The sequence below is a fragment of the Oxyura jamaicensis genome, chromosome 3 (assembly GCF_011077185.1).
Source record: "Oxyura jamaicensis isolate SHBP4307 breed ruddy duck chromosome 3, BPBGC_Ojam_1.0, whole genome shotgun sequence".
Classification (NCBI taxonomy): Eukaryota; Metazoa; Chordata; class Aves; order Anseriformes; family Anatidae; genus Oxyura; species Oxyura jamaicensis.
The window spans coordinates 14,271,139-14,297,802 of NC_048895.1; the positions used below are offsets into that span (position 1 = coordinate 14,271,139).

Sequence of the window (26,664 nt, forward strand, 5' to 3'; positions counted from 1 at the left end):
TGACTACATATTTATCACAGAGGGAGAGATACAGATCAGAGAGTCTAATTTTAAAGAACTTTCCTCGGTAATCCATGGATGAGCTAATGATTTATATGACATTTCCAACAGTAACAACATTTTCAACATTCATGTTGTTTACATCTGAAGAACCAATAACCTAAATCATGCCTCCTACAGTTTGAGGGTTTTTACCAAAATCCCATTTCAGAACGTTCTTCTCTGACGTCAAGGTTTAGAGATCTTCATTTTTTTCTTCTTTGACCAGAAAAATGTTCCAAAGCAAAGTTGTTAAAGATATCAAAGAAAGAACACAACTGACACATTTCAACATTTGACCATGATGAAAACTGCTGTTTTTGTTGACGGAATCGGAACACTTTCTGAAATGTAAAGACCACACAAAAGGATCAAGGTGCACTGCTCAATGGCATTGCAGAAAGCATTAAAAAAGGTAATTTCTACCATCGTTCTACAACACCATCCCTAATGACACAGTTTTTCAAGACGTAACCTGCTTCCAAAGAAGAAATGTGATTGACCCATGAGCCGTATTAACTGTAGATGAGATACTTCACACTTCACAAACATACCGTAGTGGAGATTATAGAGCTTCTTTTCTTCAAGAACCAGCATGCATTACTGTCAGTATTGTCTAGAATTGAACAGTACACAGGTTTATGGATAATCCATGTCATGATACTTATGCCAGTACATGTTCTGTCATGTGCATTTCAGACATAGAAAGCTTCTGTAAAGATTAATATAAGCTTGAATTTCCCTAGCAAGTGGCATAAAAGAGGTCTGAGGAAATTTTATAACGCGTAATAGTTCACTTTGGGAGTAAGCTAGCTTCTCAAATATTATTAAATTATTACTTTGATACACATGCCAAAACCGACTTCTATTTAGACTCTTACAACTCAAGTACATCGACTGAACTAGGAAAAATATATACCACAACATGTGCTTTTATACCTTCAGTGCTTACCTGAAAAGCTGAGTTGTACATTTGTCCGTGTAATAATTTAACGTATGTCAGCCAAACATATCTGCATCTTTATTTCAATTAAATTAAAAACAATCTGCAAGTATATTTATGCAACATTCACTATATACACATGATTTATGCAACTGCAAGGCAATTCTATGTATGCTGATTAATCTATTGTTAGTAAAACATGACAATAGCTATGGAAGTTGGCCAGTGAGTGCTCCTTTTCACAAGTGACTCTCTTCATGGCATGACTGAAAAAGAATAGCTACTAGCCATGAAATGGATTATCAGTAAACCTTAAAAAGAACATGACATAACCTAGCAGAGATTAACAGTCTTCTAAATGTAGTAGTATATTTACTTCAGATGATAGTGCTGCCTTTTTTAAAAAATTTGCTTTTGTTTCAATGATGTAAGACTTTCATCTGCTCTATCTAAAGAAAGCAATAATTAGACATTATGCTTCCTGGCAAAAATTTATTTTTGAACTGGCACCATAATATTTCAGAAAAAAATAATAAAGTACCTCTTTGGTGAAGCCTAGGTACCCCCTACTACTCATTGTAACAACTTGTAAACAGGACCGCAATACAGTGCTATGCCTTAATTCTAACTCGGTTAGGTACCACAGATCTTCCTCACAGTCCTTCTCATAATTTTAGGAAAGTATTTTAAAGCAGGGAGTAAAGCAAAGGAAAATTAAGAAGGATATAAAGTTCCCTGTTTGAGATTTAAAAAAAGTGCATAATGTTTTCATTCCAAAAACTGTGCCACTGTATGGAACTGATGGATACAAGACTGTTTTCCTTCCTGTACTGGGCATTATAGATCATTACACAAACATAGTCTCTGCTCATTGGCCAAAGAAGTCCCTCAAGTCTGTTTCTGGTACAATCAGTTGTCCAATTATCTTAGAACAATGTCCTGCATACTAAAAGAAGAATAGCAAGTTAACCGGTTTTTCACTAGAATGTCCATTTTTGCAATTCCTTTTCTGTACACTGCATTTCCAATCCATTGGAGAGTTTTTAGTGTTTGGCATACACATCCCAACTCCTTGGCACCACCAGGTTCAGTGCATCCATTGCCAGCAACAGACGTAGCACCAGGAAAATGTGACTCCCAGCGCAGGGGACAGTTCAGGAGGAGTGGGCGTTCTCCAGCAAGGGCGGTCCGTCTCGATGCATCGATGGGTGTGTGTGCTCCCTTTTGTAAGTTTTTGGAGGAAGCTTTGGGATATGTTGAGAAGTGCTTTGTCGTGGAGGAACAGGTGGTCCAGCAACAGAATGGAGGTCCACATCTTGTTGTATCAAAGGCGGTGATGGAAGATGCCTCCGTGCTACATGTGGGGAAGGTGTCTGAGGGGGAGGGGGAGTAAACGGAGAGGGGCTGTTTGGGAAAAAGGTGTTACCAAGTTCGCTTTTTCTCCCCAGTGGTGGAGGTTGGAGGTGTAGTGGTGAGCTAGAGAAAACATCTGGAGTTCGCACAGGTTCTCGTGGTGGTAACACAGGAGGGCTTTCAGGGGGGTCAGAGATGCAGGTCCGGTCAGGCACTGAGTACCTTGGTGAATACACTTTAGAGGTTGGTTGCCTAGGAGGGATTGCTGGTGGGCTGTCCAGGTGTGCAGAAGTAATCTGAGATACGCAAACATTTCATTCAATAAAACCTTAGAGTGGCAGCAAAAAACAAGACCCTGCTGTGAAACGGGAGCAGAGCTCCTGCCCTGCAGATCGCTCTATCCGGTTAAGCAAAAGACACAGCAAGCAAGTGCACAATGAAGATGAGGAGTAAGGAAGCAAAAGGGAGTGGCGGTGCCTGAAAACAACGTGTTTCTCAGTGTGATGCAGACAGAAAAGACAAACGAACCAGATGTGCAGGAGGGGAGAGCATGGGTGTATCAATACATGAGTTAACAGCCAGGGATGCAGGGAAGAAAGATGCACTGAGATGGGAAAAGACAAGCCAAAGAATGATCAGAGCAACAGTTTCCATGCTGGTTCCAGATCTGCCCGCTGGGTAGGTCTGGGTATCTTCCCCTGCCTCCCCAGTAACAGGCACTTAGGATGGGTAATAGCACCAGATGTTTCTCCAAGAAAATGTGGAAAAGGGAGAGGCACATGATGCTGAACAGAGGAAAATATGAACTATGCTTAGAAGATGGAACTAAGTAGACACGGCTACTGAAGGGAGTGGCTCCCAAGCTGCAGCCCACAATGACAGTTTCCACCACCTTATTATGTTTATGTTTGCAATTGTATTTTGATAGGAACACGACACATTAAAGTCTGCTGGCTGACAGCAGTCACCTGCAGTCTGAAAAGGACATCTTGCTGAAAAGACAGGCAGAAGCCCTCTCTAAAGCCAAAGACATGCAAAGTAATTTTGAGAGGAATTTTCAAATCTACCCAATTCTCTGAAGCCATCAACCAGCTCCCACTGAAATCAAGAAAAATTTGACACTGTCTGCAGCAAAGGCTAGTTCAGATTCCAAATGTTAAAGGAAAATGCAGCAATGGCTGAAGCAGGCAGACAGGACAGGCAATCAAGGGAAAGCACTGAGCACCACAGCATCAAGGGTCAAATATTCCAATGAATCTTTTCAGGAGACTAAGGTATATTCATTGCTTTCCATCATTATTTTTCAGTTTTTTACCCCGATAAATACACCCCAAAATGATGCTCTGCGACAATTATTGCAGAGGGAAACATCTACCTGAAGCTTCAAGTTCTAGCACACAAAGTGAGAGCCTAATCACAGTGAACTGGTAGGCAAGACAGGGAGACGTTCTTAATCCTAAATTTAGGTCTCATCTGTTAATTCATTGGTTTGGGATCAGGACACAACAAGGCTGAGTTGTGCAGGCCTGAAATACATGGCTGCTTACTGTTCCATTTACTGTTGTTCAAAAATACACATTATCTTTAAGAGTTCCTTTTCTATCATATCCTTCCCTCTTCTCCCAGAAAAACGCCCGTTTTTCTTCTTACTTACTTTTGATGGGGAGGATTCAGCTGGGGCAGACTCTGGTCTTCTTCGAGGAGGAACCGGAGGGGGAACATGAGCTTCATCTGAATTTTTGGTGAAGTTTATGGATGACACAGAAGCAGATCCTAGTGGGCATAAAAAGAAAAATCCTGATGAACTTTTGTTCAACATGGTATATTTCCTTTATCATTGCCAATAAAAGTATCATTAAAGGCTGCATGCTTTTACTTTAGTAAATTATTTGCTTGTAAAAAGCAGCATGAAACAAGAAGGTGTTCAAGAAATATACAAATAAACAACCCTCTAACTTGCACATCCCAGACAAACTGCTTTTCTGAGCTGCAGTCGGCTGTGGCCACCAATTCCTGTGCTTTCTTAAGTAATCCTTAAGACCAAAACCTACACCACAAAGTTGTCCTTGTAACACAAAAGCACCAAAACAATATCCTGAACCTGCAGTGGGGCAATCCAACAATGAAGAAATATCTTCTTATGAAGTATTTGGAGACCTAGCGAGGACACTCAGAAGTGCCACTGCTCTAAGCAGCTTTTGCTTTTTAGCAAGTCACTTCACCCCCTTGTGGCAACCAGCTCAACAAGGCACTAACTTTGTATTTCCTTAGACAGCCCTCCTACATGTACAACATGAAGTATTGAAAGCATACCATACAATATAAGCTTCTTTCTAAGTTGAAGACAGAAGAAAAATAAGTGCAGATGGGTCCTGATGGACTTGAAGCAGGGCAATACTGATTTTAAGACATTCAGGAAAAACATCCACATACCCTGAAACCAATTTGCAACGGCAGACAGCAAAGTAAGGCATCCACAAAGCATTCATTTCTGTTCTCATGGGTCACCATCAAACAGATACTCACCGAATACATTCAACACACACACACACACACACATATGGACACATATATATATGGCAGCAAATCCCACAGCTGTCTAGAACATACATGAGCAAGGAAGATATACCTCTGCCTTTCTGTTTTGACAGTTTGTCCAAAGACATGTAATGCCCAGAATGTCTAATTCCGTTCAGTTTCTCCCTTTACAGTGAAAACTTATAATAAAAATGGAGTAAAATGCACTGAAAGTTTTTGCCACTGCAAGGAGACTAAAGTGGCCTAAGATAGCCTAAGATTATCTAAAGATAGTCAAGACTAAACATGGTTTTACTAGTTTAAGACCACAAAATCTAATACACAGTCTTGGCAGACTATCCATTTTCACCTACTTGCATGAAAAGGACTGGAAGGATCTGAGTCAAACACACTGCAGGCATCTGTTGTACTCGAAGTAGCAGAAGCAGGGGGTGGGGTCAAAGGTGTTCGTGGAGAGTTTGGTGCAGATGCTGTGGTTTCGGTCTCGCTCTCTGGGATGCGACTGTAACTAATTTTTCTTGGCTCCTGTTGCAGGGGCGTAGGATGTCTCATGGTACCTGGCCTTGGATTAGATGGGCGAACACCTGGGGACTTGAGAGGATAGCTGTACTTTTTGGGCTGAAATGACAAAAAAGAAACAAAGTGTCACACAAAATCAAAACACACCAAACAAAATCAAAATGCCAAATAAATCACCTCTCTCTGAAAGACAAATGTAAGCATTTGGGAGGGGGGGAGAATACTAACAAATCTTGGTGGAGGCTTGACATTTCGTGGCTCTATCTCTAGGGACTTGTTGAACAGATAATCTGTAAATTCTGTCTCCATGCTGTTTCCCATTGGATTCAGGTTTTCAAAAAATCTCTGAAATACAAGAAGGTAAAAAAAATTACATCAGCTAAGCTATTCCCTTGGTGCTTGTTTCTATTGCACAAGTGATTCCAACTGCTCCATAGAAGAGAGAAAACGTTCAAGTCAGAAGCAGTGACAGATTTTTAAGTTGGTAAATGCTTGTTGCCAGCCCTCTGATGGACATTCCTAGTGCTACGCTTGGCCTGAAGAAACAACTGTGCTAGTATCATAAATATTTTCTGCAGTGCAAAAAGCAGACCAGGTTAGCTTGAACACCCTCAGGAGTTGTACAGCCCATCTCTACATTGATGCAAGGGAAGACTGCTCTCAGAACACATTCTGTCAAACCCTGAGGAGAAAAAATACCAAGAGAAAATCTTGCAGTCTCTTAAGATAAACAGTCCTATGGCTCTTTGAGAATACATAGCTGAAAATACATTTAAAGAAAAAGAAGAAAAGCAAGTAGAGGACTGCTTAGGGAGGATCACACAAACCAAGGAGAACAAGTACACAAGGGGACAAAACTGTGAGCATCGTCACCAATACGTGAAGTAAATGCAGTGTTATCAGGTAAACCTGAAAACGTAAAGGAAGAATAACAGAGAAGGAAAAAAGACAACTGGGCTCACTACAGGCCAGTGACAAACAAAAGCAATTGAGTCAAGGACAATGAGAATCTGGCAGTTTCTGTTACTGTTTAACACTGACCAGTAAGATCTATCTACCAACACTCCAATAGCTGAAATTTAAAAAAAAAAAAGAACAAAAAAAAACACAAAAACAAAACAATCAACCCTCTCCCCCCTCCCCACCAAATTGAAAGCATTGAGCTTTCTGCCCTCTCTTACAGACTTGACAGAGATTTTATGGCAAGCCTTCTGCTCATATCGGATTCAGTCTCTGTCAGTTGATGTTATCGCAACAGAAGTACCTCAACACGTGGACACATGGAAGTAATGCCACTTACCCTGATGTCAAATTCTACTCTTAAACAGTATGGCTGGTTCTGGTACTGCTGTATCTCTCCTGTTATTTCAGCTACCTTTCTTCTCTTGCTGAAGTTTATAAGTTCTTTCCCATGTCGCTTTAGAAATTCAGGGTTGCCTTCTTCTGTTTTCAAAATGTTAGTTAAGTAAATTCCTAAGGAGAACACAAAAGAGATTCTAAATATATAATACAAAACAAGTGCGAAGGCATATGGCTGGAATACAAAGAATTCTTAAAGAACTTAATTTGTGCATTTTAATTACTTAGAAAAATTTTCAGTTGGGGTCAGTAAGTCACAGCTCATTTTCAAATAAGGCAGTAATTTAAATATTTTAGTATGCCTTCTTGTGAATTGACTTTTGCATCAAAATCTCAAGGTTTGTACATACTCCCATTGTTCAGGAACGTCACGCAACTGAACACTACTAGCACTTTGCAAGACAAGACTACACTGAACTGAACTGCTTTCTCTCAACTGTTCTACCAGAACTCAGCTCTACTCCATCAGAGATCCCAGCTAAGCCCCAAAAAAGTATTTCTGTGTTTTATTCTTCTGTTTCACTCCTGCCTAGCTGGAACTATCATACAACTCTTCTGACCACAGCTTGAGAAGTAAATTCAACTATTCATGTGTGATCCTGCTAACCTCTACTTACTTCTGAAGCAGGACAGGTTTCTTAACTGACCGCTTTTCTTTCAACTGTGAAGTCTGTGCTGGACGAGTACAATGTACTGTGAATGAGAACTGCAGCAAATGTCCAAGCAGCAGCAATGCCTTTTCCCTAATTTCATAATTTGCTAAACTTCAGAAATTCCGAGCATTCTACTTGAAAGAACTGTCTGATGATCCAGAACAGGGTTATTTACCAAAATCCATTTTTATTTCTTGAAGTTCTTTGGGAGTATGTGGGCGTGTTCCCTTCTTACCTGCTAGTAAGTATTTCTAACGTGCCCACCTTCCATTTAAGTCACAACATTTCAAACTGCATTTAAAGGAAAAATGAATAACTATGTAATTAAAGATATTCCAGTTATACTTATTCTTGCCACAAATAACATACGCAATTATTAGTCAATTTAATATTTCTTTCACATACAGGCAATTAACAATTTCCTTTACACAATCAGTCCTGCTGCTAGCTTAAGCAAGCCAGGGAAAATGCTTTGATGTCTGGGCAGCTGAAATTCAAACCCGAATATCCTGTTAAAAATGAATTCTCACTATTGTTCATACTTTTGTTTAGTGCCTTAGCTCATTATTTTCCAAGCGTTTATGCATGATATAGCTCGTTCAGCAAACACACTTACCAAAAAAAGGCACACAAGGAGGATTAATGGACCTGAGTTTTGCCAAGTATTTCTTATAGTGATCCTCACTCAGTTCATAAGCTTCTTCTAAAATCTTCTTCTGGCGACTTGGAATTTGCTACAGAGAGATGAAACAGGTTATTTGGAAAACCAGTGTAATGGCGTAAGCCAGCATCAATACTGAGAGTAAGCATCTCCCACTGATATTTAAGTCAGTGACCACAAGGACAGCGCCCCACCATCTCAGGATCTTGCTACCTTTTTCTGCCTTTCTGAAGTGAGGATTGATTTCTTTCTTCTGAAACCCAGAAATAAAAAAACAACTCTTACATCCTAATTGATTCGGTTCTTGGGAGATTTACCTTCCTTGTTCCTTCTTTGAAGGACACGCCTACTGAAAAGGTAAGCTTTCAATGTAGCTAAGGTGTACTGCATTACACTTTCATACCAAAAATGGAGAACATTTCATCACTGTACCTCAAATGTGTGATCCAACCTATACACTGCTGCAGAGTTCATTGCACTGACAATCTCAAGGACGCCATTAAAGTTGTTTAGCTCTTGAAAAACTTGCAGGATCTCAATTATTCGGCTCACTACAATTACTCTTTCCTCTAGGTTTTCTGTTTCTACAATACATCTAAATAAACAAGAACATTTGATTTTGTATTGTAGTGCTGAAGAGTTTTCCATAAGAAAATATTAAGTTGTAACACACTTAAGTATGAAAAGTTTATCAAATTATTCAACAGTTCTGAAAATATTTAGAATAAAGTCTGCTTTTAAGAATTAAAAGACTAAAAAGCTGAAATCGTTGTGGTAAAATTATCTCAGGGACCAGCTGTAGCATATAAACACTACTTAAACTGAAATTCTCCCGGAATAGATTTTTTCACAATATACTTCTGAAAGTATTGTACATATCCAGCAACAGACTAGGTGCATATTTTAGGAAAGTCACTTACTTTTCAAACCACAAAGTGAGGTTAGTTGTATGCCTTATCATTTTGAGGAGGTTGGGAGAATTAATTTCTTTATCTTCCTTTGTCCACACACTTCCAACTAGTTCAGATGGCTGCACAGCTCTAAAAAAAAAAAAAAAGTAAATGCACGTATCAAAAAATGTAATCACAAGTGTGAAAGAAGATACTGTTTTTCCAAAGCCACAAGATTTCCAGGGAATTTGAAATTAATATTTGGAACTAAATTCTTAAGGTATCACTTCTATGATCTTAGGCTCACCACATGACTCAAGTGATTCATATTTCTGTGCTTCTTTTCTAGCGTGTAAATATTAATTTATATGACTGTTAACCACCTCTGTTCATCTAAATGAAGAATGAAGTCCACATCTCATTCACCATAATAAACTGTGAGCTTCCAACTTCTTAACAAGCTCTCACAGACATCTGGTGAGATCTGACACGGTCCATAATTTGCTTCACAAACTAGGATATGAAGGGAACTGATTTAATTCACGTTCATGCTTCTCAAAAGTTGATTTACTCAAAGCATAAGTAGAAACCTGCAGCACAATGCAATTAAAAGTACGCATCAGTCACAGGTACTGCACGTTCACTTGGGGATGACAAAACAAATACTAGTTTTTGGCTGAAAAAGTAACAATTAATATACAGCATCGGTAAAGTCCCTTGACCTACCGTGGGGCTTCACAGCAGGGGCCCGCAGAAACAATTTCATGCTGGAGGACATTTTGGTTTGTGTCATGTGTTTTTCAATGGAGGAAAGTTACCTGTAAAAATCTGACTCAAGTAAAGTGAGCTGCCGAGCAATTTCTATTGGATGCAAAGTGAGCAAGTCAAAAGTCTCTGTGTGTCCTGGTTTGCTTATGTGCCATTCGATCGCAGGAGGTGGGCTTTCAAAAGTAATGTTGTGGCTTGGCCCGATGGCTTGTGCCTGCTTTTTCCGGTTGATTATCTTGGTGATTGATTCAACCCATTTCTTCATCGCTTTGCCTGGCACACAGAGAAAATTACTAATTAGTCTTAATACTTTTTCCAAAGAGGTTTGTATAATTGGGAAATTTTTGATTCAATAGCCATCCTCATGCCACCAATACAATTAAGCAACCGTATATTCATTCTGTGCATGCATGGTGTTCCCAAACAACTCTCAAAGCATTCAGACATATTATGAAGAAACCTGCAACAGCCAATGCTGAGCATGTCAGGTTTGCCCAAGCACAATTCTTCTGAACATCTAAATTTGGCTCCTGCTCTGAATCAGGTGGCATTTTTCCCTCTTTTCTGACTTTACAATAAGTTTATGGAAACCAGCTTTTTTTTTTGTCCAAAGTGCATTTCTGTGAACAACCTGAACTTTTTACTTTGGGCAAGAGTACATGCTTACCTCAGAAGGCATAGAAAGGAAGAATAATGAACAGGGAGAAGCTTCTCCCTCAACTGTATTTATCATCAAAGCTGAGAATAAAACCCAAAGGACAAATGCCTGTTTAGCTCTACACCGTAAGAATTTCATACGTGAGATGGCAAGTTCACTGAAAATTTACCAGTAATCCACATTAAACTAGCTGCCTCATTTTCCACCTCTTTTAAATTGCTAAATAAGCATGGAATATTTCTCTACTGTAATATTTTCCTACAAACTACTCCTGTAGCTCTCCAGTTGTTCTTGTAAGGGAACATGAAAGACCTGTACAGTCACAACTGGAAGGTGACCTACAGGCCTGATACGCACTGTGAAATAGCTGGAAACCCCTTGCTTTAACAAACCAGAGGTTTCCACCAAACTTTTCCAAAAATCACACCTGTGTATTGTTTAAGGGGACAAACAAAGCAATTACTCTGTCCTGAGCATCACTCAATTCTCATAATTTGTCATTGATTTCAGACACCTTATAGGATAGAACTTATCAAATACAGATATAAAGTATTCTTTCTTCTGAACAGAGGCTGTAGAATTTAATAGAATCTAGGTACTTAATAAGCTGTAAGCCCTGTTTTTCTTTATCCACTTACTGAAAGGCAAAGTGATCCCACTCCATACCTTGGAAAAGGCATGCTTTATAAAGACCACCACTTAAGAAACTGTAAGTACCTCTTACTGTTCCAATGAATTCCTCCAAACGCTGCAAAAGATCAGCATCTCTTTCAAAGTCATAGAAGTGGTGTTCTACCCAGTGTCGACATACATTTAATACTCTGCAATAGAAAAAGATCAGTAACTATTCCACAACGTGGTCTGTCTTCATGTCTAGCATTTCAAGGCTTTTAGTTCACAGGAATATCAGAATAGCAGAACAGGATTATTCTACTGTCTGCATTTCATCAGCTATAAGCATTTTTTTTTTTTTACTTTACATTCAGAGAAGCCATAGTAATGTTAATATTCATTAAAATAACATTTATAACTTTCTCTACATACATCTTTGTGGCAAGCTTATGGTGTACAACTTTGCACAAACATGGAATCCATAGAAGCCATGAGTGCAAAAGACTGATTTGCAGACTGACAGCCTAAAACTCAGCAGAAGCCTTTCCCAAGGCCTTTCATGCCATGAGTTCAAATTCCCACCAGATTTTCAAGCAGCAAAGTTAAAATGTCTAACTGCTATGCTGTCTATCAAAGTATCTACAAGAAAGGCTCCTGGCTATCCAGAAGAGCCCCTGCATCCAAAGTTTGGTACTTTAAAAACTTACAAGGAAGTCAGGTTGGCTCACACTGCTGCAGTACTCACCGTAGCTGCACAGGTTGTATGTACTCTTTCCGAAATCTTTTTAACTCAGCACTAAGAGGCTGGTCTCCATTCTCCATTGCAATACGATCAGCTTCTGTTGGCTCAGGCTCTGGAATTTCAAACCTAGCACAGAAGATGGGGCTAAGTACCGGTCGCCTATTAAACTAATCTTGCTCAGATGAGTACGTGTTGATTAAAGATAGCTCAAAATTCAGATGGTTTCTACATGTCAGGATCTTATGTTTTGCTAAACACGTGAAGATTTGCTAAAATCAATATTAATATAGATTTCAAAGACATAACTGTGGGGCACTGGAAATTACTGAAGCCACCAGAACAATCCTCAAACTCATATATAACTCATGCATTTTACTTGCACTCTGTCTTCCTTGAATTTGACAATTTTTTAAAAGTGCTTGGAGTAAAGGGAAGCCAACTGGAAAACAAGAATCTTACAAATTCTACTCCATGTAAAAATTTAAACTAAATATTGCACTTCATATGAATAATATTTTAACAGTGGCATACCTTTCTATTAGTAGACTCAGCAACTCTTGAGGTTTACAGAAGGATCTATATGTTGTGAGAAAAGTCCGAACAAAGTTGGGATCTAAGACAAAGAATAATGCTTGTATCAGCAATTATCTACTGTTTTATACGTGAAAATATGTTAATTGTATCCTTCAGAATGGAAGATGCTAGAGTATCAAATGCAGAAAGAAGATGGCGTAAAATGAAACTGCTTTGGTAACAATTCACACCTCTTAAAATAGCAGTAAGAAGCAGAATTTAAAAGCAATTTTAATTCTGTTTGACAAATCTTAAAAATGACTACTTCCCTTCAATTATTAAGAGACTGGATTCTCTTTCAACAACTTTGAAAATAACAGATCATTTTATTTATGAGCCATCCAGTGAACAACTGGTTTTGACAAAGATCAAGACAAATAACTCAGAAAACACAAGAAGTAACTTTGCATTGGATAGAAATGGCATAACTCTTCTAGGGAAGAATGTTTTCCCAAAACAGATACAACTTATGACCAGCTGTGGTTAAGGTAGGCTAGATATTTTTTCATTTAGCCTACAGTCGTACTGAGTTTATCTTACTTCAAGAAAATAAGTAGATTTCATATTAACTGATTAAGTGCGTATCAGTATCTTCAAAATATTCAATCAGCTTTAGAAAAAAGTATTCAAAACAGAAAGTAATGCACTTCCCTTAATTACAAAAGCAAAACCATTTGTTTTCAAGAATGAGGAAATGCAGTGACAGCATGCTGGCACTACACAGAGCTGACTAGAAACAAAGTTAGCTTTGCTATCACTAAACAAAGCTAATGACCTGGTTGCAATGGCTTTGCATATTAAATGCATATATATTTTTCAAAGAAAAGGTAATTTTTGTAATACAGAGTGGATGAACAGCATAGAGCACTTGAAACAGGAGTTCCTATAGGCTGTAATGCAGGAAGAAACCCAGCATTATTTGACCTAAAACTATTAAATATCAATTCCACAGTTGGATTTGTTTCCTGGAATATGGGGTTTTAAGACCTTTATAACTCGAACTACTTACCAGCATCTCGTCCATCTGAGCGAACATCCTACCTTTTTGGAAATCCCACTGAACTCTTCGTTTACTGTAATCTGTCATACAGATTACCCATATATTGTGCCACACAGCATTTCCTTGCCTTTCTGTTGTATGCTAATTCCCATTTTCTAAACAATACATTGGCTAGTATGCTTTATCATCTCCATTTCCTTCATTACTGTTTTTCTTATCACGATACCTCTCCTTGAAACCGTCTAGTCTAAAAACCCTTCTCAAAGGCAAGTCTCCAAGTCCTTTTGCACAAAGAACGTGATCCCTGTGCCCATCATCCTCATCATGCAAATAAATGATTTTTTCTGTCCTAAAAAGCAAGAATTTAACTCAACACAATAGCTCATGTTTTCCCAGCTTGCATTCTGTAGTAGGCAGCAACTGCCCTAAATGGTATTTGTCTGCATGAAAGAGAAGAAAGTCTCCATAGCAATTAACAATTTCAGATCGCTGCAAGCTCTGAGTCATAGCTATTGTTATTTACAGTTGGACTCAGTGTTTAAATCTACAATGCATATTGAATTTCAAATGAAGTAAATCAAAAAATGAAATCTAACTCTTATCTTACTAGCAAAATCTGCAACTCAAAATAGTGTACAATATATGAGCAAGTGTTAAAAAAAAATACAGACAGCACACTGGTTAGTCAGGATGTCTGCTCATGTGATAATTCTCTCTTCAATACAGCCAATTTGAAAGCTAAAAAAGAACAATAACTTGTTCTACAAGGATTTATAAATAATCACCCTTGAATTCCTTAAGAAAGGAAACGGACACTATGATGACGCACAAGCACTCTTAACATATCAAAGCTTTAAAAATAGAAGAGCACTGCCCTATAGATAAAAAAAATTGCCACGACTTTCAAATCTTGGTACCACCTAGCCGAGCTGCTCTTAAGCAAGCATCAGGAGGAGGAGATGATAACCACAGAAACACATTAAAACAAGTAAAAGCCACCAGAATACGGAAACGGGGTCAGAATCTGAATTTCTAATTAGAGGTCAGCATCTCTTGGGTAAAAACACAAGGCAAGTTGCTTTAGGAGACCTATCCCAGCTCTGCTGCTCCACCAGAGGAGGGTTTTGACAGCCCGCTGTACCTCCTGGCCAGGCAGCCCCCAGGGTTGTCCTCCTGCCGTGAGCCCTCCAGCCTCTGGTGGTGGCTGGAGGGCTCACCCCCTGCCACTAACTCCACTTTTTCAGCTATTTCCACCAAACTGGCACAACCTTTGCAACCGTATCTATAATTACTCCTTATAGCATTTGACTTACAAGGGAAGACTCCCAAAATATCTGCCTTTACATTGTCAGATGCAGGGCTACCATAACCACGCTGCATTTGAGGAAAGACACCTTAAATAAGTAACAGCTTGCTGTCCTGGCATATGGATATAAAGTCAAAACAATTCTTTTAAGATGATAATCACACACGCACAATCCTTTGTGGGGCAATAAAACAAATCCACAATCTGTATCTGTTTAGCTAGGGACACAGGGACGCTCGTTTTCCTACACCTGAAAGCAAAAGAGAAGCCCTGCACTCAGCTGATGCACACCCAGAACAGTTAAAGGGTTACTATGGAAAGCTGTTGCCCTCCTCACTGCATCTCATAAACTGCAACAAAACACTGAATGATTTACATAGTAAATGGACCTCGTTTCCTGTACAACACAGCCTTTTTGGCTGAGTCACTGAATCTATTCCTTTGTTTCCCTGGAAAAGACAGCGAAGAATGGTTAGAATGACTACATTTGTCGCCACAGAGAACCAGCTACCAACCAGGAGCTATGTAATGAAAGATAAGAGCTTAGAGACATGACACACAACCGAGCAATACAGCATCAGATCCACGCATGTTGCGCTCAGATCTCTAAGGTTACAGAGATGGGCTAAATGCATCACAAGACAACCCATTTCTTTATTTAGTTCCCTTTTCTGGGGGGGAAACAGAAGTGCTTCAGGCTATTTTGCAGTACCCATATTGTCAGCTGAGCCAAAGAGTGGTTTGGTCAACATCGCACAACTCTACCAGGAGGCTTCGAGCAACCTACCCCAGGCTTTACTAAGTTGTGGCTGTTGAGAGCAGGGATTTAAACGACTGGGGAAGAAAGTGGATCTAAGCAATGGATTCGGGTACAAGAGTCCCTCTGCATATGGAAGGCCAATTCCCAGTGGTATGCAAGCTAGCTGAAGCGAGGCAAATGTGTCGCTAAAGCAGTACTGGTTCTGCTAATTCTCTGCCAAATACAATTTTAGCTCAAAACAACACACAAAAAAGCCACTCTTCGTTTCTCTAACATCGAATTATTCTACTCTAACTTCCAAACCCATAAAATGTCATAAATCATGCCTGTAAAATTTGAAGCCAACAGCCAAAAGTTTCTAAAACCAGAAGAAAATGAAGACAGGCACAAAACTTCTCTGGTAAAAACTGCCATCAAGACATTGCATTTGTGTTTCGAATAAGTGATAGGAAAGCTCAACTGAATGAAGTACGGAGAAGAGCAACAAAAGTAATGGAGTAAACAGATTTATTTGGAAGCACTTTAAAAATAAAAGTACTTAACTATATTAAATATATTCTGTTTACTCCTGGCTTCTTCCAAACAAACATTCCTGCTCTATACTGGAGTCCAGTTCCATCAAGATAGAGCTGCAGAAGAACAATTTCTTGGAGTAAGGAGTGAAAAGACAGACAAAAATCTGCAGCTGAATATGAGAAGGACTTATACCAAGATGCAAAATTATCAAGAAAAACTCCACACAGAGATTGGATTGGATGAGCCGTTCAATCTTACAGAAATGCCATTCACCACACATAAATGTTAACATATCTTCACACAAAAAAAATGTATCTTCACAAAACAAACAGGAACCTGAAGTCAAAAGTTCTTGAAACAAATCCCCACTGAACTTCTGATCAAGGTGAAAATTATGCAAGTGCCTGCTTCTAGCAAGCTGTTATTTGATCTATTCATTTGACATCAGCACGGACACAGGCAATAGTTTAGGAAGTGCAACTCTTAACTGAAGAAACCAGGCCCACATTTCTCCGCAGCACTTAGCCCCTTCACGTGCCACCCAGCCGTGGAAGTCTCGAGGGAAAGCAATTCTTGTAGCCTGGGGCATACAGGAAGAAGTATTGTCTGGAGCTCAATTCCTGCTGGACCCTAACCCTCCCCCCGTCCCTCACATGAGAATAACCTTATGCACATGCCTATCCCACTATGTTCTGCCAAAAAGGATTTGTATTTTTAATATGCAAATTTGAAATTCCGAACCTTAACTCAAAATGCATTTCACAATTTGTGCACTGCAAAGCACATTCGCTTTCTACACACTGTATATGTTTTGCTATACATAAAGAATACAGAAAATAGGAAGCATAAACTAGTCATCACCTGCTCTGGTTATCAAAATGAAGTGCCTCACCTGCATACATGTGGTAAGTCAGCCTCTCGATAAGCTTGACTACAGTTCCTGCCTTGATGATCGGGATTCCGGATTTGGGCTGCATGTTTTCTTCAAACACAATGTTCTCTTCAGAGTCAGGTTCTGCAAACCTGTAAAGCTCAGGATTTGGAAATCTCATCTGCTCCTCTTTTTCTTCCTGCAACATCGTTACATCCAACATCCTTTCAAGCGTGCTTCTATATTGCAAAGATATCAATGCTGCCATCCAGTTGTTTTTCTCTTCAGCTGATTTAGCAGCGAAAATAACACTGTTCTCATCTTTTAAGATGATTTCAAAAGCGTGTCTGTACTCATTAGTGTCATCTTTGTCGTTGATTTGTACCTTTCGCATGAAGAACTTTTCTTTTAGACGATATTCTGCATTGCTAGCACCAGGAAGTCTTGGCTGGCCGTGATTTGACTTACAGCAAATCATCAAGCCATCAAATAGAAATATGTGTCTCTCATGCTTTGCTCCCACACGCGTGAGCGTTCCTTCCATGATGAACTCGTTACAGCATTGGCCGATGTCCTTACCCTCCCAGCCATCAATATTTTTCTGGATTTCATTCATTTTCTTAATTGCTAGCTGTTTCCCCTTCATCTGCTGAGTATAGAATCGGCATGCAGATTCACTTCAACGTAGGATAGGAAAAAGGCAGCCTATTAGTATACGATGATTTAAAAAAATCTCAACCACCACTAGCAACAAAAACACGAGATAATCTCTCTGAGTGGTGCGAACTCCGCTGAGAACACAGTTTAAACACTGAGTATCAGGTTCTTCTCCCGAAAGCACTATTACAAGGCTTGACTAATGTTTTTCATAAGTGCACCAACTGACAAAGTTCCCACTTAGCTTCTATGCAACAAACGTTTTACCTAAACACAGGCAACCAGAAGTAGGCAGGCTGTTAGTGCTTCTTAGCCTAGTACATCACTCATTCTCATAGCTGACAAACAATTTTAGAAAGCATTAATTTAAAGAAGCACATTCAGAGAAAATAAGCTGGTAAATGCATTAAGGTCCAAGCCTAAGTACAATGTTTAACAGTAGAAATCTTGTTGGGCAAAATACTGAAACAACCTTAAGATCAAAAGTACAGTTTTAACATGTTTAAAAAACTGGTTAAGAAAATAACATTAGCATTAAATCAAGTGACAAATGATATAATCTGAGATTTCACTATAACATTGCTACCAAACATAATCTATGTATCTATTTCTGTTATCCAGCTGTAACTTGAACTAGCTGTTGCTCATAAAGCCCTTCAAATTACTTTAAGTAGTTTCAAATTCAAGAACATTTCCTTCTAATCCCGCAAATGCACTTCTAAAGCATTTTAGAGTATTTTAAATCTGAGCTTAAGTAACTTGCAAATGCTGTGGTTTTCTACTTACCAGTGAATTTTCAGAATGTTCCACCTAGCAGTATGCAAGGACACACACAAATTCGAACGGTTTTAAAACAATAACAAATTATCTTGGCTTTGATGTCACTTCCTCTGAAAAAGCAGGCTTGTCACAAACTATTTTGTTCATTGTTTACTAAAAGAGGAAACTGGGAGCCCTGGATTTATAGCAAAGCACTAAGAGCAGAAAGCAGGAAAAATGGAAACATGTTTACCTAAGCCTTCGTTTTGCAAGACTTTTGGAGCATATCCGTTCCATGCTGCTTTGAAGATTCAGTAGGGCTGTTATTGCTTGCTTTAAGCATTCTTTATCCTCTTCATCCTCACTCTTTTCTTCTAGTTGCTGTGAACATTGAAAGCCACATACAGTAAGTATTACAAGCATTTTGCTATGTGCAAATCCAGAAGTTTGACCTAGGAAGAACAAATCCAACATCCTGCTGATTTGGCATGCTTGTTATTAAAACGATTGTTATTAAAATTAGGAAAATAATCAGGTGCATTACTGACACAGGCAAGAGACACATTTCTCTGCTAAACTCAGTCTCATTTAAGATGAGAGCAGCAGCCACCAGTCCCACACGTACAGATGAACTCAGGCACACACATTTACCTAAAAACTACTCTGATTCACCTTGCATCTCCAAAAAAGAACCCATTAAATGTGTTACCCCTTAAGAGGAATTAGGGAGGAAGGAGATCCACATATGTACCATTCTACAGCATGAGATCAAATGTTAAGTTTGTGACGTGTAGGAGACAAGCTTTTGGAATATGAGAGCTGGACAAACACATTTAAAAACATAATATTACAAGGACTCTCGCCTCACTAGCAATAACAGCCAAATCAATAACTCAGGCAGGAAAGGACCTTAGATCAGGCTGCCCAGGGCCAAATTTGAGTTTTGAATTGCTCTCACAATAGAGAGGCCACAACATCTGTGGACAACCTGTTCCAACGTCTGAGCGCCCTCACGGTGATTTTATTTCCCCTAATAGCTCATCTGGATTTAGCTCATCTGGATTTCCCTTGAAGTCTCCATCTCCCCAACCCCATCACATGGTGGAAAACAGCAGAAAGGTTCACTCTCTCCTCACCCTCCTTTCCTCCAGACTTAATAAGCCCACTCCCCCAGTTTCTCCTCCTCCACCACACACTCCATCCTCCCAAGCATCTCAACAGCCTTCCAGCGGCATCGCTTCAGTATACCGGTGTCAATAATGAAGCCCAAACTGGCCGCTGGGGAACTGGGGCTACAAAATTCCTCAACCACGCTGGCTACTCGCTTACTAGTACAGCACAGGATGGATTTGGGGCCTTAGCTGCTGTGGGGGGATTTTGCTAGCTCACCTTCAGCTTGTCCACCACAACCATTTTTTCATGCAGAAAAAAAGAAGGGGGAAGGTAAAGAACAGTAACCTGAAGGATGTCAGGGAGAACTTAGTGTTTTTCCATGACTATTCAGAAAACAAAGTGACATCTAACTACAGCCAGCTTGTAAAACCAGTATACATTAAGTCCCTATCTGAGTACACAGCTGTAATAACACATTTACTTCCACCTTTCTTAAAGGACAAAGCAATAAAAATGAAAACTAAAACTGCAGTAAAAGGGTTAATACTAATATTTTGTGCCTAACTACTGGCTGCGACAGATGACTTCTAAAAACCCTAGGCTTTTATCCAACAATAATGACATTTTCATCTTAAACCTTGCAGCCTAAAGCACAGAAGTGTCTCACGTGATACTCAGTGAAAAAAATGGTGCCTACAGCTGTGGCTTAGACACAGAACTGAGGTATCTCATATTAATCCTGTAAATAATTGATAAGCATTTCAGACCATTACACCGACAACTGGCTCCACACAACTGGAAGATTTATTTTGACAGAGGAGGTAAAAGTAAAGTGACGCGCTGGCACGAACCAGAATAACAGACACCCTTGCAAAGAGTCCAGACGTGTGGTTTGCTGCCAGTGTGAAATGGAAGCATTGTTTTCCAAAATCCAACTGAATACAACACGTTCACAATTGACATATGAATGAGTTGGATAACAGCATTATTTTTTTTCCCTGACCAGAGCTCAGCATTCAGTGCAAAAGCTGTCAATGCCAGACACTGCTTTGTGTTTTTAGCCATCATAACCACACCTTTTCTTCTAGGCAGCGTTAGCTCACTTAGCACAATCTGTCATACTGGAGCTAAACATTAGCCATGAGTGCCTAATCATGCAACGAGCACTGAAATAGGGCTGACCGCGACCAACACAGGCTTAACCTCCTGAAAGGTCTAAGGAATACATCCCTCTGTGAATGAACAGCCTACCCTTGTTGTGCTCTCTGGATTTAACACACACATGTATCACCTTCCCTTTACCTCAGTTGTATAGATCATCTGCTTTGAGAAATGAATTCATACAGGTGAGGCAGGTGCAGCACTGCTGGCAGAAATCCCAAAAGACAGCTGAAAGCAAGGTGTAACACCCTCACACCCTCCAAGCTTTTGCACTGTTCCTGCATAGGCGTTCAAAGGAGGGCCTTTGTTTTGAGCATTACCTCTTCGGCAGCTTGGATCAAAAGGAGGTGGGCTGGATTTCCTACCATCTTCTGGCTACTGACCCTTCAAATCCAGACAGGATTGTTTTAACCCAGCCTCCTTAAAACAAGCTTTATTGGATCCTACCGTATTTTGTCACTCACTTGCAAGAGAAACACAGGAGATAAGGCAAGGAGCAAAAGGAATGCGAAGTACAAGTTTGATACAAGTTTGACAAAAATCAAGCTTAAATGCAACAAAAGTCATAAAATCATTTTGTTACTTTAAAACAGTCTGTATAACCTAAATGTTCCAGTCTAACAGAGAAGTCTAGCATAAAGAAAAACAAACATATCTCATATCCCAAAAAGTGAAGAACATCTTTGAAGCCTGGAAAATATAACAAAACAAACTTCCAAAGGTAGGTTAGCGTGTGTAAGAGGAAAGCTAAACCAAACAGGATAATAAAAATCCACTAAGCATACAAGGATTTCATAGAAGGATTTTCTCAATAGCACGAAGGTGCAATGGGTAGGGTTCAGGTTGGATATGAGGAAAAGGATCTTCACCAAGAGGGTGGTCGGGCACTGGGGTGGTAGTAGTCACAACACTGAGACTGCCAGAGCTGAAGAAGCGTTTGGACAACGCTCTCAGGCATAGTGTCTGTTTTTAGGGTGGTCGTGTGTGGATCCAGGAGTTGGACCCATTGATCCATTCAGGTCCCTTCCAAATAGGGATATTCTATTATTCTAGTGCCTTACGCCAGAGTACCTGGAAAAACAACTGCTTGTACGTTCTCTTCAGGAACGTGCAGACTAATGCTCATTGCTGTAAAGCATGCTACTCGTGTTAAATTTACAAAAATGCTTCAAGTAATCTCTCTCCTGCTGCAAAAAGATTTTTGCATCAGACAAGTCCATGTCCAAAAGCAAACTACATGTTTGTATACAGAAGTGGAGAGAAAGAGAGAAAGCAGTTTAATGACAACACTTCGGCATCTGGATGCAATGGAAGCAACACACATTTCCAACCACATACACAAACTAAAGCTAAAAATCAATGGCTGTAATTATACTCCAGGTTTAATGCTCAGAAAGCAGTATGTAGAAGTATGTATCACATGTAGACCAACACAAATTGCAAATCATATGGTGCTCTGAAGACATTTCTCTGGAACACAGAAAGGGAATTTGAATTTTTTATTTTCCAGCCTTATATAATTACCATAAACTGCTATCATAACAGTCTTAGTCAAAACTGAGCTTAAATCATACACATTTCATCTTACACTGCCCCCAGACAGTTTGGAAGAGGAGGTTATGAAAAGTGAAATGGCAACACTGGAAATGCATCCAAGGTTCTCCGCCAATCCCACTGATTTTTCAGTAGATGCGCAGTGCCCTCTAATGAATGAATCAGGTAGATCCTAAGAAGCATGCTTTCTTTATTTAAATGTCTCCTATGAAGAATACAGTATTACAGAAAGGAGATGCAGATTTCTGATTATCAGTAGTAGTACAGTCGTTATTGTATTTTTAATAATCTTACACATTATCAACTTAATAATAATTTTAATCAGTAATGGAATAGGCGCAGTATCCCAGCCAGTCCAGGTTATTTGAAGAAAACAAACTTGGCAGTCTCTTTTCCAAAGGGAAATTTCTAATAAAAACAAGCACTCTATATTTTAGGCTGCAAACACAGAAAAGATATCAAGGAGAGGAAGATGAGGTATTTTCTTCTACCTGCTGCATAACGCAAGGATTAGGTAATATTTATAAAGCCAAGTAACAGGAAATTCTGAAGAGATAAAAAAGAAATCCTCCTTATACACTGCAAGTTTACTCCACAGTAGTCCTTTCTCCTAGCCTGTGAGGGACACATTTATCTAGAAAGACAATGAAGAAAAAGGTATTTACACATATGATGAGAGCATGCAAATATAGCAATATTAACAAGTGTCACAAGGGATATAAAACCTTGTACCTCCGAGTTTACCTCAAGATTTAGACCGCTGTCTCCCTAGAAGCTTTATATTAATCTATCCACTGGGATTTGTAAACTGCAGGTTCCCTCCTTTGTCTGAGAGGCCTGCCATAGACAACAGCATACTGGAGGCAGGGAAATCATAACTGAATTTGCTTAAGACGACCTGATTTTAGGTGCTAACAAGTTGTTGTCCCTCAAACCATCAAGCCAGGAAGCTGAATGCCTAAGAGGTCTCACGTTACAAGAAAAAGCTGTATATAGCAGTTTTCAGAACTAGCCCAAACTAGTGTTGTTTCAGACAAACGTCCTCAAAAACTGCTAGGCATTTTCTTCAGATATCCTGAAGCCCACAGGGAGGCAACAAAACACTTTGACAGCTGGCAAAGGAAGCCTGATCTGTAGTCTGACCTAGCTATCTGCTCTGTAGGGAAATGCTACATAAATAAACAACTCTCAGCATTCGTGAGAACTTGAAGCACACTGACATCAGTTACTCCAGCTTTTGTTCTTATGCCTCAACACTTTTTTCAATGTGTTTCTGAGAATGAGGGACCTCCTGAAATGTGCTCTTTTATAACCAAGAATAAAAAAACAAACAGCATTTCTCTTCTTACAAATGCAAGCTGATAGGTTTGCTGACATTCTGCTAAGAAAAAACAATGCTGGAAGCCAATTTTCATAATAGAATGGAGTTCCTGAGGGCGCTGACTGACTTCTTGCAATTCCTCCAAATAATAAAAACTCAACCCAAAGCAGTAGTATTCTGGGATAAATGTGCTCTCAGATCTAGAAACCTCTAATTTTTAGAAAGCATTGAGAAATCACGTACAAAATTAAGTGTGGAAAAGTGTAGGGAACACTACACTTCTGGAAAATGACCACAGGCTATAAGGTGCTTCACACTTGATGCTTAAAGGAAACTCAGCGTGCCATATTCTTGGCCATCCATCCCCAGTTTTAATGCACTGGAATTTCAAAAATAATTTTATTTTTGTAGAAAGTCAGACAATCTTGAGCACAGCATAGTAAAGATGTAACTTTATTTATGCTTACATCACAGGAAGAGTGGAACAAAAGTTAACATATTACCAAAGCAATGGCAAAACCTTCTCCTCTCAAAATTAACTATGAATTCTCGGTTTAATTTTGCAAGGTAAACTACATTATGTAATTTTAGATAAACATGTCAAACATTAAACTTGAGATACTACTCCAACATTCTCTTGGAGGTCCATTTTGAAGAGAGAAAAGAGGAAAAAGACCTCATCTTTTATTCCACATTCAGTCTAAACTCTCATAATGAAAAAATGAGGTCAGCCCACTGTGAAGCATATTGTATGAGTAAGGCATGAAAACATTAAAATAAGCATTGCTTCAACTTTCAGTACAAGCTTTGCAGTTCATGCACAGCTCAACTCTGTGACTTTAAATAGATCTGAAGGGTACGTGGCAGGTTTAACTGCCAAACTTCACTTGAGTTCGAAAAAGTAAGACCATTAAAAGTTAGTTAAAGAAAGGTGTGAGAGTAAGGCATTGCTACTTTGGTTACTTAACGTGGATGCTTTTATTGGCAGTACTCAGGGGAGTGTGTGCAGTAACTGAAATAAAACTGCTTCAGGAATAAATTACATTACTCTGAAGTGTTCTTTTTCAAATTAGGATGGCTACTGAGCAGAAGTCAGAAATATATACAATGCAGAAGCCTGTCAGGTGATGTTTCACCAGTTCAACACTTCAGAACTCCCAAAGCAGATTTCATGTGCCAGTCTGCCACCACTATTCCCATGAATGGGTATGGCCTGTCAAGGAACCATATTTCAGGTTATATCTGCTCAAATGTTACTACGGTCTGCTAGATGCTTCAGTGGAGATCTGCTCAGCTGGAAATAATATACTTCGCTCTCAGGTTGCTGTGTTTTTTGCTTTGTTTATAAATGGCCAAAGAAGGCATTTGGGTATGTGAACAATTTTCATTATTGAGCTTACGTGATCAACATCAACAAGGAACAGGTAAAAAAAAAGCCTTGTTTTCAATAAGTTTCTTGATGTTCTTGGAAAAGCAATTCCTAAATATCCAGACTTTTTATAGGCTACTAGCTGCCATCTATGCATTTTATATGCCCAGATTTCATTGCTTGGGAAACAGCTACCTTATTTACAGAAGACTTGGACTTCTGAGAGTATGGAAAACCCATGTGCTCTGCATTCTTCAGAAATGTTTTATCTTCCCCCCCCCCCCCCCCTTTTCTTTTTTTTTTGCATATACTGACATCTATTCTATAGCAATTCATTACCTTTCTGCAACAAACGTACAAGTTCACACAGATCCTTCCAGAGCCTTCATGCTCTGAAATTCTTTTCTTTCCTACTGTCACTTTGGTTTGCCTCATCATTATCAGAAGACCTGCACAATACATTAGAAATTGAAAATGCATAATTAAGTTGATAACACAATTAGATCTGTATTTGAAATATCACAAAATATTTACCTATGAGATTCCACATTTGTGATTGAAGTCTTCCACTTTCTTCCCCAAGATTTTCCATCAAAGTAAAGACAGCTCAATTTGAAAATATCTTCCCTTACTCTTTCACAATTCCAAAGTAGATTGAAATCTACTTTCACTGCTTCAACACAATTCAAGTCTGATCTTTGCCACCTAAGTTTTCAAGGCCGTGAACTCAAGTGGATGGCACCTCTATGTTTGGATAGAACCACATTAATTTTTTGAATGCTACATCAGATGAAATCACCGTTTCAGAGATCATTCTGGAAAGCAACCCTGTTGATTTTAAGAGACGATTAAGAAAAAGCAACAAAGGAAGTGAGGGACAAGCAAAGTTCCATCTGTAGACTTGGTCTATAGAAAGACTTAAGAAAACAACAGAAACAACAAATGTAGCTTGTTGCATTATTTCTATTCAATATTTCTTACATCTTTCCATCAGTTTTCACTGACAATATCAGAGTGTTGACAGAAAACTTAGACCTTAACACTGGACATCTATATCCGTTCCACTGCAATAAAAACAAATGGAGAAAGCATGCCAGTAGTGGAACTACATCCACAACCCCATGTTCAAAAACGCTTCCACTGAAAAAAAAAAAAAAAAAGTATATCTAAGTCTGATACTGATCTATCCTCTTCCAAGAATCTTGCTTGTCTACAGAAGGCCATAGAAACTGAGGCAGGAAAAAGGGACAAAGAAATAGACTACTACTCCTGTTAAAAGACCGCACAGCAACACAAGTTTCTCAGGGACTGTACCACGACTGCCATAGTCACAAAAAACTAGTGTCAACCTGAAGGCCTTGAAAGTCTCAGCTAGAATAAGCTTCTTCATGTACGATCCTGTATAGATTTCTTGTGTCAAAGCTTGAATTTAGAAGGAAAAAAAAAAATCAAAGTTTGTCCAAGTTTCTGCAACACCCATCTAGTCTCACAAAAGTTTGTCTTTGGGTATTCAGCATATACTGCTGCCAAGTAAGCTAAAAAGCCATCTACCATCAGCAGCAGCAGCAGCCATCAAGAACGAAAAACTGACCACCAGCTCCAGAGAGTCTGCCCAGCACAGCTCTCCTAAATCCTAAAGAACCAGGAAGGGTTTGCCCTGCGGATATGCATAGGAAATGCATCAGAAAGCAGGCCACTGGAACTCTAAGGTTAAATGCATGAGTGAAGTTAAAAGACTCTATTTGGTTAGTGCTTCCATTTGATTTCTCAAAGAAGGCATCTCAGTAAGAACAGTCTGGCACAGTGCCACCCTACCCTCTGCTTCAAGGGATCAAAGTACAACATTTGTTGGTCTGGCAGCAGAATGACAACAACACAGCACGAGTGACAATGAGTTGCAGAGTAAGCAGAGCAAAAGGGGGATTTTTACTTTTAACTTTTATCTAGATTTTATCCAGCTTTTGCCATA

At 39.2% G+C, this 26,664-nt stretch overlaps 1 protein-coding gene across 1 annotated transcript in view; it reads right to left on the minus strand.

The window, feature by feature from the left end:
• Positions 1-1,038: 1,038 nt before the first annotated feature.
• The window catches only part of SOS1 (SOS Ras/Rac guanine nucleotide exchange factor 1), a 48,341-nt gene continuing 22,715 nt past the window's right edge, over positions 1,039-26,664 (minus strand). Inside the window, exons 9-22 of the mRNA XM_035321154.1 lie at positions 18,431-18,558; positions 16,783-17,438; positions 12,267-12,348; positions 11,739-11,861; positions 11,099-11,202; positions 9,774-9,996; positions 8,986-9,105; positions 8,498-8,660; positions 8,021-8,138; positions 6,693-6,865; positions 5,621-5,737; positions 5,227-5,491; positions 3,990-4,108; positions 1,039-2,631 (exon numbers count right to left, since the gene is read on the minus strand). Of these exons, the coding sequence (XP_035177045.1) occupies positions 2,137-2,631; positions 3,990-4,108; positions 5,227-5,491; positions 5,621-5,737; positions 6,693-6,865; positions 8,021-8,138; positions 8,498-8,660; positions 8,986-9,105; positions 9,774-9,996; positions 11,099-11,202; positions 11,739-11,861; positions 12,267-12,348; positions 16,783-17,438; positions 18,431-18,558 (2,886 nt within the window). The 3' untranslated portion in view covers positions 1,039-2,136. The remainder of the gene's footprint in view (positions 2,632-3,989; positions 4,109-5,226; positions 5,492-5,620; positions 5,738-6,692; positions 6,866-8,020; positions 8,139-8,497; positions 8,661-8,985; positions 9,106-9,773; positions 9,997-11,098; positions 11,203-11,738; positions 11,862-12,266; positions 12,349-16,782; positions 17,439-18,430; positions 18,559-26,664) is intronic.